General features: G+C 40.7%; 1 protein-coding gene across 2 annotated transcripts; it reads right to left on the minus strand.

Moving 5' to 3' along the window:
* Nucleotides 1-1268: 1268 nt before the first annotated feature.
* On the minus strand, nucleotides 1269-10741 carry AMIGO1 (adhesion molecule with Ig like domain 1). 2 transcript variants are annotated; one of them, XM_088456459.1, is made up of 2 exons: nucleotides 10651-10741; nucleotides 1269-4074 (listed from the first exon to the last, which is right to left on the minus strand). In XM_088456459.1, exon 2 carries the CDS (start codon nucleotides 3780-3782, stop codon nucleotides 2223-2225), a length of 1560 nt encoding a protein of 519 aa, XP_088312585.1. In that variant the 5' UTR covers nucleotides 3783-4074; nucleotides 10651-10741; the 3' UTR covers nucleotides 1269-2222. The 2 variants fall into 2 exon arrangements, with proteins under 2 accessions (XP_088312585.1, XP_088312586.1); XM_088456460.1 differs by lacking the exon at nucleotides 10651-10741 and adding an exon at nucleotides 10054-10080.
* Between the last annotated feature and the right edge of the window lie 1201 nt (nucleotides 10742-11942).

Below are 11942 nucleotides of genomic sequence, written 5' to 3' on the forward strand. Positions count from 1 at the left end.
TGAGCATTATAGAAATGGATGATTCCAACATTTGCAGGAAGTCTTCAATGTGACAATTACACTTTGCACATTATTGCGCTTCACATTTTAACACTTCCCCCTAGGTGACCCAACTAGAGGCAATCCATTGTACACATATAAATTTAGTCCTGTGTAGACTAAACCACAAATGATTCTTTATAAACCATTGTGCTGGTAATTTTAGCATATTTTTTATTGAAATATGGTTGAGTAAAATAAGGGTATGCAACATCTGCATCCACTTGTTGAATTACACTCCTATTATGCAGGGCCGTAGCTATGGTTAGGTGAGCGGTGCTGCTGCCTAGAGTGCAGGGCCTAGGGGAGGCACCGTCACTGCCCTGTGGGACCTGTATTTGGCATGCAGGGCGCCTGGAATGGCATCATGCAGCCTAGAAAGTCACCACCTGGAGCTTCCTTAGTATGCTCAGGGCTCTCAGCCACCTCAGTGCCTACCAGATCATCCTTAGGGGCCTATTCATCAACACTAAAATAACGTTTTTAAGGACATTTTCCTTAAATAACATTATTTTGGTATTCATGTAGCCACTTAGCACAGGAGATATCACAGATATCTCCTTGCTAAGTTCCCCTGCGTTAATTTCCACACTCCCCATACATTAGTATGGGGATGTGGAAATTGTAATATTCATCAAATTCCGAAAATTATCAATTTTCGGAATTTGATGCAGTTACTATTCGCCACTGTGAGGTGGCCAATAGCAGGTGAAACTTACCTGTATCCGCGTGTGCAGGTCCCCCGACGAGTCCCTCCGGCGCTCTGCTCCGTCTTCAGGCTCCGGAGGCTGGTCGGACATGTGTGCTCCCCAGCAGAGCACAAGAAAGTTTAGACAAAAAAAAAAAAGTTTTTGTTTTTTTTTCTAATCTGTCATGTGGTCTGCTGGGAAACCACATGACAGACCAGCAGGACGGAGCCGGAGGCTGCTGCGTGGACAGGTAAGTCGGGGGGGGAGGTGAGCGAAGGGGGGAAGGGGGGGTACACAAACTTAACGCATCTGTAGGCAGTGCTGCGCATCCGCTGGTTTTACAGATGTAACAGCGCATGCGCAGCACTGTTTCCAGATGCGATAAGGTAGTGTAGGCAGGGAAAAGTATCTATTTCCCGAAAAGCTGTCATCGCAAAAATGACAGCTTTTCGGAATAGATACTTATGGAGAGGTGGAATGATGAATTCCACCTATAATTAGCTAGAACTCCATGAGAGTTCTAAAGCTAATTATCTCCAGAGAATTTTTAGGTTTAATGAATAGGCCCCTTAGTACGCTCAACTTCTCCCTAGTGCCAGCCGCTCTGCTACAGCCCTGCCAGTAGTACATTGCCTATCCTTTGGATAGATCATTATAATGCAGAATTACTTTAGACAAATATAAACACTGTCAGTTTGAGATAACTGCCTGCATTAAAACATTAAGGGGCATATGTATCAAAGCTTGATGTGAGATAAAATTGTGAGATATATATCACCAACCAATCAGCTTCTAACCTGGAGATACATATTTCACAATTTTATCTCACATCATTAATATGCCCCTAAGAACTAAAGAGTATAATTTACGGATATAATGCATGAAGAATAATTCCATGGGTGAATTTGCTTTAGCGGCTGCATTATTTTTAACTGACATTTTCAACCTTTTGACATATTAGCATAAAATAAAAGCTATAGGATTTAGGTTTATTTGTTTGTTTGTTTTTTGCTTTTTTTTTTTAAAAACCACAATGGAAGGTCAGGTTAAGAATGAGCGACACAATTTCCATCATATTATATATACGAAAATTGTAATTATAGGCTCAATTGTTGCTATTTTTGGGTGAAAATATAAGTGCAGTATTCGGCTGTGCATTAATCATACCCTAATAAATTCTAATCTACTTCTGCTGGACCAAGCCAAGCATGTGTGATTCAGTTATGTTATCGTTATCTTCTAAGGCTCTTACCATCCATATCTATATCATACTCTTCTCAGCCTGTAACCCTAGTTTCCTCTCTCTTTCTACTGAATATCTTCACCATCTTAGATATGCCCATTTTATATGTGCTATATCGCACTTCTGTTTTTCTATCCTGGCCATTGAATACCAACCTAACATGCACATGCGGGTTCAGGAGACTTTTAAAAACTGGAGCGGTGGAAATTTCTTATGATATGATCCTTTCTTTACTTCTGAACACATCACACTTATACCACAATGGGGGTGTCTGAGAACACTGAACTTATAGAACCTGGATCTGACAGCCTCCTGTGTGGTGATGATGGCTGTAGAGCATTGCTCTTAACCCCATGTGCTTCTTGCGAACCATTTGGTTTTAGTTTGCCATTCTGACCATGCAGATCTCCAGGGGGGTCCAGAAATGCCACATGACGACTGAGAACTGCTTTGTCACTGGTGGTCTCATGGTTTGGGGTGGCACTGAGGACTGAGGAGCGGATGCTGTCCCTGTCCTCTCCTTGACCCTTATCACCTGGCCGACACCAGCAGCGGCACGGTGTCAAGTATAAATAGATCAGCACTAGGATGACACTAGCCACGCAGCCCACAAGTGTGGTATATGCTGTATTTAGTGTGTCTGGGTGCTCATGCTGTGTGAAGTTATACACACTGAGGGTTACATACAGAGTCTCATTTAGCGCTTCCCCTTGGGCATAGCATGTGTATGTCCCTCTGTCCTCCAAACGTATTTTTTTTATTTGCAGACTGCCATCACTCAGCACAGATATGCTATGATTTTTCTCAGTCCCATCAGAGTGTTTGTGAATCCACTCACTCCCAGGCCCATCAGAGTGTTTGTGTATCCACTCATTGCCAGGAGTAATCCAAACCTGCCTCACATGTCTTTGTTTAGTGTCACAGTTTAAAGTGACTGTTTCCTCCAAATATGCCTCCAATCCAGTTTTTCGTACAATGCTGCAGTTCATCCCCTCACTACTATTAAGGGAAAAAACACTTACTAATAGACTCCTTTGCTGGGAAGGAGGATGACAGCGAAGTTCTTCTCTGAAATCTACAGTGGATGCCAACTCTCGGACATGCCAATTCCAGAAAAGTCCGTACAATTCACAGTTGCAGGTCAGTTGGTTTCCATGTAAATAAAGTCTGTTGCTCAGCCAGGCAGGCAGTGTCCTGAGCTGTGGTACTGGGAGATTTCTTATATGATTAAAGGACAAATCAAGGAATGACAACTCTGGCAATTTCTCTCCATCCTTGACCAGCTCAAGAGGAAAGCGTTGCATTGAATTATGGCTTAAGTATAGTTTTTGTAAATGCTTCATTTCATCAAAAGCACTGCGATCAATATCTACAATTGCATTTTTGAAGAGAAGGAGGACCTCCAGGTTTTCCAAATAACTAAATGCATTCTCCTCCAGTGTTCGCAGTTTATTACAGGACAGGTCCAAGTGGCGTAGGTTTGGGGTCAAAATGAAAGCCTCAGAGGATACGAAGGTGATATAATTGTGTGAGAGCAATAATGTGTGCAGTCTCTTTAGAGGACTTGTGGTCCATTCAGCCCGCAGACGTGTCAAGTTGTTGTGACTGAGGTCCAGCATTGCTAAGTACTTCGGTAGACCACTTGGAACAACGGTCAGGTTCCTCTTGGAACAAGTGATGACATCGCTGGCACAAACGCAGGTACCCTGGCAGTTCAGTGGAGATGCTTCTACCATTGTAATACCTGATCCCCAAAAAAAGAAACTGAAGGCCCAAAACAAATGTGGCCAGAAGACACAAGACAGCCTCATAGTGAGCGCCGGGTCACACGTAGCAGACAGTTACTTCTATTGCATTGTACCAGAACATGGGTAATGGATAGTCACTGGCATAGGACAGTAACGACACCTTAAACATTCTTAGAATCCTTTTACCTTTGCAAAATGATGACAGTAAGTTTTTATAGATGCCTGAATTAGCCCATGCTCCTTCTCTTCTGCGCTTTTAAAGTATTCCTGTATCCAAATCCATTATTTCACATTAAGACCCAAAGGCACAGTCATAGAAAAGATGTAAGACAACAGGATCCACAAAAACAATGTCCTGGGAACGAAAAATAAAAAAAGGTTAGACCATAAGTTGTAATTACTTCCCAAGTTTCCTCTTTTATTCACTATAATATCACCATACAATAAGCATATTTCTGTCTCATTGCAAAAATCTTTTCTCCAATTATTTATAAGTGGACCTAATTTACGGTATACAAAGCTGAAAACAAAGTGGTGTTGTATGCCTGGTGCATATGAAAACTTTGTGTAAAGAATACATTACATTATCTGATCCATATAATGCCACCCATTTCTTTATAATAAACTTTTACATTTATATACTAAACTAATGCTTTGCTTTAGCCAAAAGTAAAACTTAAATTAATAATGAGATTATGGGGGCTACACAACTTACTTTATTGTATTTAGAACTTTTGTGTTTATGAAACTTTGTATGACAAGTGCACACATGGCTGGATTAACAATGGGGTGGATGGGACTACAGCCTCAGACCACCACAATAAAATTGTCCCATCATCATGTCAACATCTTGCACAGGGCCGGCAGTGCATAGTAAGAGTGGTTGGTGGTGGGGTACTGAGATGCTCTGTCCAACATCTGATCATCCATCAGCTTAGCCATACAGATAGATTTTCAAGACAACTTGAGGAGCACTCTGGCCAATTATGATGGAGGAGTAGACTCAGGATACTGTATTCTCCAACCATCCGTTCTGCTCCATGAGATCCAGCAGGTTCCAAACCAGGAGTAACTGTTAAACTGAGGAGGAGAGATGACTGTTCAAGATTTCTAATTGCATGTGGAGGTTTGATGCCATATAAGGGACATGTGGAGTGTCTCATGAGCATTATAACTGGCACTTGGTGAGGTCTGGAAGTGCGTACACAAGATCTGATGGACATTTAAAGGGCCAGTGGAGGTATTAGATTCTGCCATTTAAAGTACATGTGAGAGGGTCTGAGGGGTATTTAAAGTGCATGTTGGGTGGTCAGATGACATGTAAGGAGGTCTGAGATGCATTTAAGTAGAATTTGGAGAGACCAGAGGGCATGTGGAGAGTTCTAAGGGCAGGAGGGATGTCTGATTGGCATATAATGCATGTGACGAAGTTTGAGGGCATGTTGGGGGCTCTTATGGTCACTTAAAGTGCATGGTTAGTGGTCTTAAAGGCATATAAGAAGCATGTGGGGGGATCTGATGGTATATAAGGGGCATGTGGAGAGGATTTGATGGGTGTATAAGGTATGTAGGGAGGTCTGATCACATATAGGGAGATCTGATGGGTATTTAAAGTACATGTGAGGTGGTCTGATGGCAAGTGGGGAGGTCTAATGGAATGTGGTGGGTCTGAGAGCATGTGGGAGATCTGATAGACATTTAAAGTGCATGTAGGATGGTCTCATGGCATATGGAGAGGTCCAAGCTGCTTTTAAAGGGCATGTGAGATTTATGGACACTCAATTCGACTATTAGAGGATAAAAATAAGGGATGTAACTGGCACTGCAGACTGCCTTTATTTGACGAGAGAAGACAGACGGTCTCCAGCTACCAGGGTAGCAATATTAATGTCCAAACATCAATATATTGTGAATATTAAAATAGTATTTCTATTTTCCTCTCAGAATTATGCAATTCTTTTATTTTTACATATTTAGCAAGACATTTCAGCTCATAGTTAAGGAAGTGGTACATGTCCACATTGCACTGATTATGTTCACACATCAATGGTCACACCTCCTCCGCTTCCCGCAACAAGACTTTGATGTTTTTCAGCCCAGGCCCATGTGATCCTTAATTTGGAGCTGACTTGCGACTCCGGATAGAGGTAAGTATTAAACATGGGTACAGGGTGTGTAGGCCACCCTGGACCTAATGCCCATGTGCACTGCACACCTTACACCACTATACATATGCCAATGTCTACACCCTTTATATTATTTCAATAATCTTGTTCTGCACAATTAGTTTTTCACCAGAAACCTGCAATAGGGGTAGTATTTGGCGTGTAAGGGATGTCTTCACACCTTTCATCAATCTCCATCTAGTTAATGGAAATTTCTGCTTCTTTGCAATCTCCATTTTGTTCCATAAACCAATAGACCATGTACTTTTGCAATAATTCAGTGCACTTGGGAAAATATGTGTATGGCATCTACTGCATGTGATAAAAGGAATGAAAAAGTTTGTTAAAAGAAATGGTATAAAGGAACTTCTATAAATGTGAATATTCCATTTGTTTGAATATGTTGTGTAGAGGGAAGTAATTTGCTTGTCCGCAATGTCAAAAAGCATTATGAGGAACTGGAACACAGACACTGTGATGTCAGCATGTGTGACATACTGCTTATAGCATTTTACTCCAGCCGACAGTACAACTATCAACATGATTAATTAACCCCATAATCACAGCTGTATTGCCGGCGTGCATAAAATGCTGTAACTAGCAGTTCACACTTGCCAACATCACGGTGTCTATGTTGCTGTGTTTCCATAATGCTTGTGGATATTTTGATTGTTGACAAGCTGTATGGACAGAGGCCCTCATTCAGAGCCACTCGCTAGCGGCAGTACGCTCGTTCCGAGCGATGTTCGCACATCTGCGCATGTGTACGGTTTTTAGTACGCATGCGCGAACCAGTCAGTGTGGCCGAAAATCATTTGTACGCAATATAGCGAGTGCCTGCTATTTTGAGTGACAGAATGAAGCGTATGTGGGTGGTAACAGGGGAAGGTGCTTGAAAACGGGGAGTGGAGATCCGTTCGCAGGCGTGCTTAAAGGTCAAAACGGGCATTTTATGGGTGTGCATAATTAATATAGCAGCGTCAATGACCACGTCACTTGGTTTTTTTTAACTCAGAACTGCTCGCAAAATAGCGGTTGAAAAAACCAACCACAAGAATAGTGAGCAGTTCATATCCTGTTCGATATACTCGATTAATCTAATAAATAGCGGACATGACGTATGGTGCGAGCGGCCAGGGGGCGTTTTTAAGAAATAAAAGAGCGTATGTTTTGCTCGCTCGTTCAGACTTAGAGGTGTGAACAGACTGCAATGTGCGAACGGATCATTTGCATAGCCACCCCTTGTTTTTGAACGAACGAACGCAAATAGCGAACGGCTCTGAATGAGGGCCATAATCCCATAACCTACACCAAATTATACACAGGAACCGATTCCCGATTCATGTCCTTCCTGAAGATCCTTCCAAATGCAAATACTAGTCATGATTTCATCCATCCATGTTTCACATATAGTCGCTATGGGTTCTGTTCCTTATTGGAGGGCCCAAAAATTAAGTATCCAATTTGCCACGAGTTGCAAGGTGGAAAAGCAGCTGTCCCTCAAGCCCTATCACTAACACTTTCACTGCTAGTTACTACTACTAGTGGTAAAAATTTACACTGCCGGGCACTGCAAGGGCGCATGCGTGAATGGAGTTCCCATACGCACACCAAAAGTACTGCTTGAGGCCGGGAGATCTGAAAGCATCTCTATTCACACTCTGGAACTCCTTCCAATGGGAAGGCGTGTGCCACCGGTAACTAACACCATATCAAGATGGCATCAATTCCGGCAAGCAAACTCAGAAAACTTTCAGTTTTCCGAGGTTGTTGAATACGTGACACCAACATTTGGTCACTAATGATGAATGGGCCCATTACTTAAAACATGTAACGGACTTGTAAGTGTTGATGAATATGCCCCTATTTTCTCGCAACATCATTAGTTCTAGAAAGCTTTCCCTCCATTACAATTACATACATTTGTCTGCACAATATACACTATTAATATCTTTACCTTGCCATACATTGTATATTTTTACACTATACAATGTATTGCCATACATTGTATATTTTTTTGCCACTTTATTTTTATGCACATCATCATTACCAATCATGGAACCTATACTGAATTCAACTTACTTAAATGATATGAGTATGCTTGCTCTAAGAGTACTACTAGACTGCTTGAATCGGAATACCGCAGGTCTCAGAACAACATCCTGCTTGAATCTACCACTCAAATTCAGAGTAAATGAAAAAAAATCTGAATCCAAAATCAAATCACAATGTTTTACAGAAATATACCATAAATATAACAAATTAAAGATAAACTTGCTTTCGTACTCCCTTATGTCCTTGCATTAAATTTGCACTAATAAGAACAAATTAACTTTTTAGAATAACACCAGGAAATGGAAAAACCTTGCTTGTTTCTGCACTTAAGATGTGACCACAGTTAGAAGATAGTTATGGTAATTCTCCATATTATCCCCAAGAGACATTCTTCTCTTCCCTCAGATACATTTTTTGTTCAGTTCAAATCATAAATATCTGATTGCTTTGCAGACTAGATTGCTGTATCCACTCCGTGTATTCAAGCACTTGTAAATATCTGCATGATGCTTGCAGCATAAAAACATCCTATTTTATAACTGAACTGCGCCCCCAAAGGAGACGTTGAACTTCATTTTATACTGAATGTGTTATATATGTGTAGCTTAAACATTTTTCTTTATAAAGCCCCCTAGCTGTTTTTACATTGTCATGTAGAAACTGCAGTTGAAAATCTGCTTGGTTGGGGGTTCAGTTTTATACTGTATACCAACTCAACCCGTCCCCATAGACATAGCTGCAGTTAAAGACTTAGGTGGTTAGCTTGGTCCAGTACTATTATTTGCATTAACACTAGGTCTGTCAATCACTGTGATGAGGGTGATTTAATGTAGGATTAGGGCTGTGCATTTTCACCACCATTGTTTGGTTCAAGTCTGGGCGTTTTTTTCTGGTAACCAAAGGAATCAATTTTAAACTGAAGCCATGTCACAAAGTAGGTACACTGCACTGTGTACAGAAGACACAATGGAGAAGCATTGTCCTTTTAGCATTAAATCCACTCTTTAACAAATAAAAATGAATTTTATCATTCCCCTTTAATTCCAGAAAGGACAACAGCGACAGCTGATGCAAAACAATCCCACTTCTACATTTTAAAAAGGGTGTATTGTTGTTAACAGTGAGTGACTCACTTTTTTTGGTGGCAAACAGCTCAGAATTCTCTATATTTGTTTCATTGTGGTCATAAAACAAGTACATTGGTGTTCAGCACTTACAGTACTTTTTGATACATTAGGGGACTATACAGTATATTAAAATGGAGCAGGAAAACAACTGGAGCTAATTGTTTGGAGGATTAGCATTTATGGCCCGGTACTGTTCAATAACAAATAAGAAACAGTTGTGGAACATCTGTAGAAACTGATGGGTTTTGCATTTTAATATATTTACAAAATGCAGAGTGATCAGGTTGACAAGATAAATATGTACTCACAATAATTCCATCGTATCACATTAGTAAAACAAATGCATCCCAAAATAAAACACTTTTCTTATAAATGCTCCTCATTGATTGGTTACAGATCATTTGCTTACATTTGAGCTTTAATCTTGTGCAAGGCTGCAGCATAATTGTTTATACAATTGCATAAAGGTAATATACAGTATTTCCAATAAATCTGCTTAAATTACCTTAAAACCAGCCATTCATTTATTTGCACAGCTGTAATAGACTGCTACAGATAAATAAAAAGTAGCCATTTATTTGGTAAATCCTCATTACTGCTGTTTATATACAAATATCTGTTTTGTTAACAGGCCTCTAGTCTATGCCACCCTTCATTTCTGCCCCAATAAACATGTAAAATATTCTCACATATGCCTCTAGAAACAGATAACAACCAGGTAATTACACATTTCATATCATGTCTATCGCTGCATACTGTGCAGGGTTAAATTGTAGCTGCAGACAAATGACAATTGGTGGTTCAGTACCTATCAGCAAGCACCAGCAATTTTCCGATATATAATGGGAATACTGTCTGCTTTGATTCTGATTCATTTCCAAACATCCCTTCAATACATTTGCATACCCTGGCTTCCACATTCTTTCCATACACACTCCTCTTCTATGTATACATACATTACAACAGCGGCCCACATATAGATTATACCTGGAGGCATGTACTTGTGCCCTTGTTATATTCTGTAAGTGTGTACAGTAAGTGCAGCTCCCAGTCCTGGCTCTGGATGGGAGGGGGTTGAATGTTTACAAGGATGATGCAGATAAACTGCAGGTCCTCAGGATGGCTGTTCTCATACTGCTGATGAGAGATGCAGGTGTGTGTCTGTATGAGAGTGTGCTGTCAGTCTGACCTTTGCAGCTGTCTCTTATCATTATGACCTCTCTGTGTATGACCAGAATTATCTGTCTTTATAAAATCAGCTCTTTCCCAACACATCAGTGTCTATATTTCTACCTATGCCTGTATATCTTTATTCTTTAATGTTTTTTCTTTGCTCCTCTATATACATCTAATCTTTAATTAGTTGACTTCTCTTTCATCATGCGAATCACTGTCTAGCTGTATATATATATACAGCTAGACAGATATATCTATATATATATATATATATATATATATATATATTCTGTCTGTCTATACTGCTGTTCTTGTTCTTCTGGTCCATCCCATTTGCACCACTTTTGGTATTTTCCACTATCTCTGCGCTTGTCTGTAATTATATACATGTAACATATTTCACTGTACCTGTATTTTTTTCCGCCTTTGATCCCTCTGAGTTCCTTGTTTTATCATCTCTCTCTCTCTCTCTCTCTCTCTGTTGCAGGCTAGGTGCAGGTCTCCTCTGTCCTCCGCATGCAGAAAGCTTCGTCCGCTGCAGCCACTGCTGATCTCCCTCTTGTTATTGGTGCCAGGGAGCTGGGGGAGGAGAGAAAGGGAGAGCGAGATAAGGACAAAAAAGAGAGAGGGAAGAGGATGGAGAAAGGGGGAGAGGAAGACTAAAGGGGGAGGGAGACAAAGGGGGAATAGATGATAGGGGAGGGAAAAGAAGGGAACAAAACAAAAGCAGCAGTGAAGGAGGGAGGTTGTGCTGTGAACTCGTCCTGTTTGATGTTCAGTGACTCATTGCCCTTGTTAGTCTGGATTTGCTTTGTTGCGTCTTGATTAATACTTGGCTTAGATCTGCAGTAAATGTCAGAAGATGTCATTTTTTTCACATTCCTTTTTTGTACTTTATCTCAGTCCCTCCACATGTTCCCATTACTGCTTCCTCTAACCTTTCAGTTTTGTCATTGAATCATTTATTCCCTTCAATGATTCTCTTTACCGGTGCTCACTTCTTCTAATTGTATTTATTACTTCGGTCTTCACACTATTCCTTTTGCCTCACCTATCCCGTGTGCCTCAGGGATGACGTATGCATGTGCTGTATATTGCTTCTAATCAAGACATTAAATAAATTAATAAATTATTTGAAATTAGTTCTGAAAGTGTAGTAACACCTATATGGATGGCCCTCCACAGTCTACACTGCACTCTACAACCTGGCAACTTGTCACAACACATATACGCACTGTATAGCCCTCCACAGTCTACACTGCACTCTACAACCTGGCTACTTGTCACAGTTAGTAACACATATACTTATAGTCCTCCACAGTCTACACTGCACTCTACAACCTGGCTACTTGTCACAGTTAATAACACCTATACTTATAGTCCTCCACAGTCTACACTGCACTCTGCAACCTGGCTACTTGTCACAGTTAGTAACACCTATACTTATAGTCCTCCACAGTCTACACTGCACTCTGCAACCTGGCTATTTGTCACAGTTAGTAACACCTATGCTTATAGTCCTCCACAGTCTACACTGCACTCTACAACCTGGCTACTTGTCACAGTTAGTAACACCTATACTTATAGTCCTCCACAGTCTACACTGCACTCTACAACCTGGCTACTTGTCACAGTTAGTAACACCTATACTTATAGTCCTCCACAGTCTACACTGCACTCTACAACCTGGCTACTTGTCA

Source organism: Taudactylus pleione, unplaced genomic scaffold, assembly GCF_031769625.1.
Source record: "Taudactylus pleione unplaced genomic scaffold, aTauple2 ptg000706l, whole genome shotgun sequence".
NCBI lineage: Eukaryota > Metazoa > Chordata > Amphibia > Anura > Myobatrachidae > Taudactylus > Taudactylus pleione.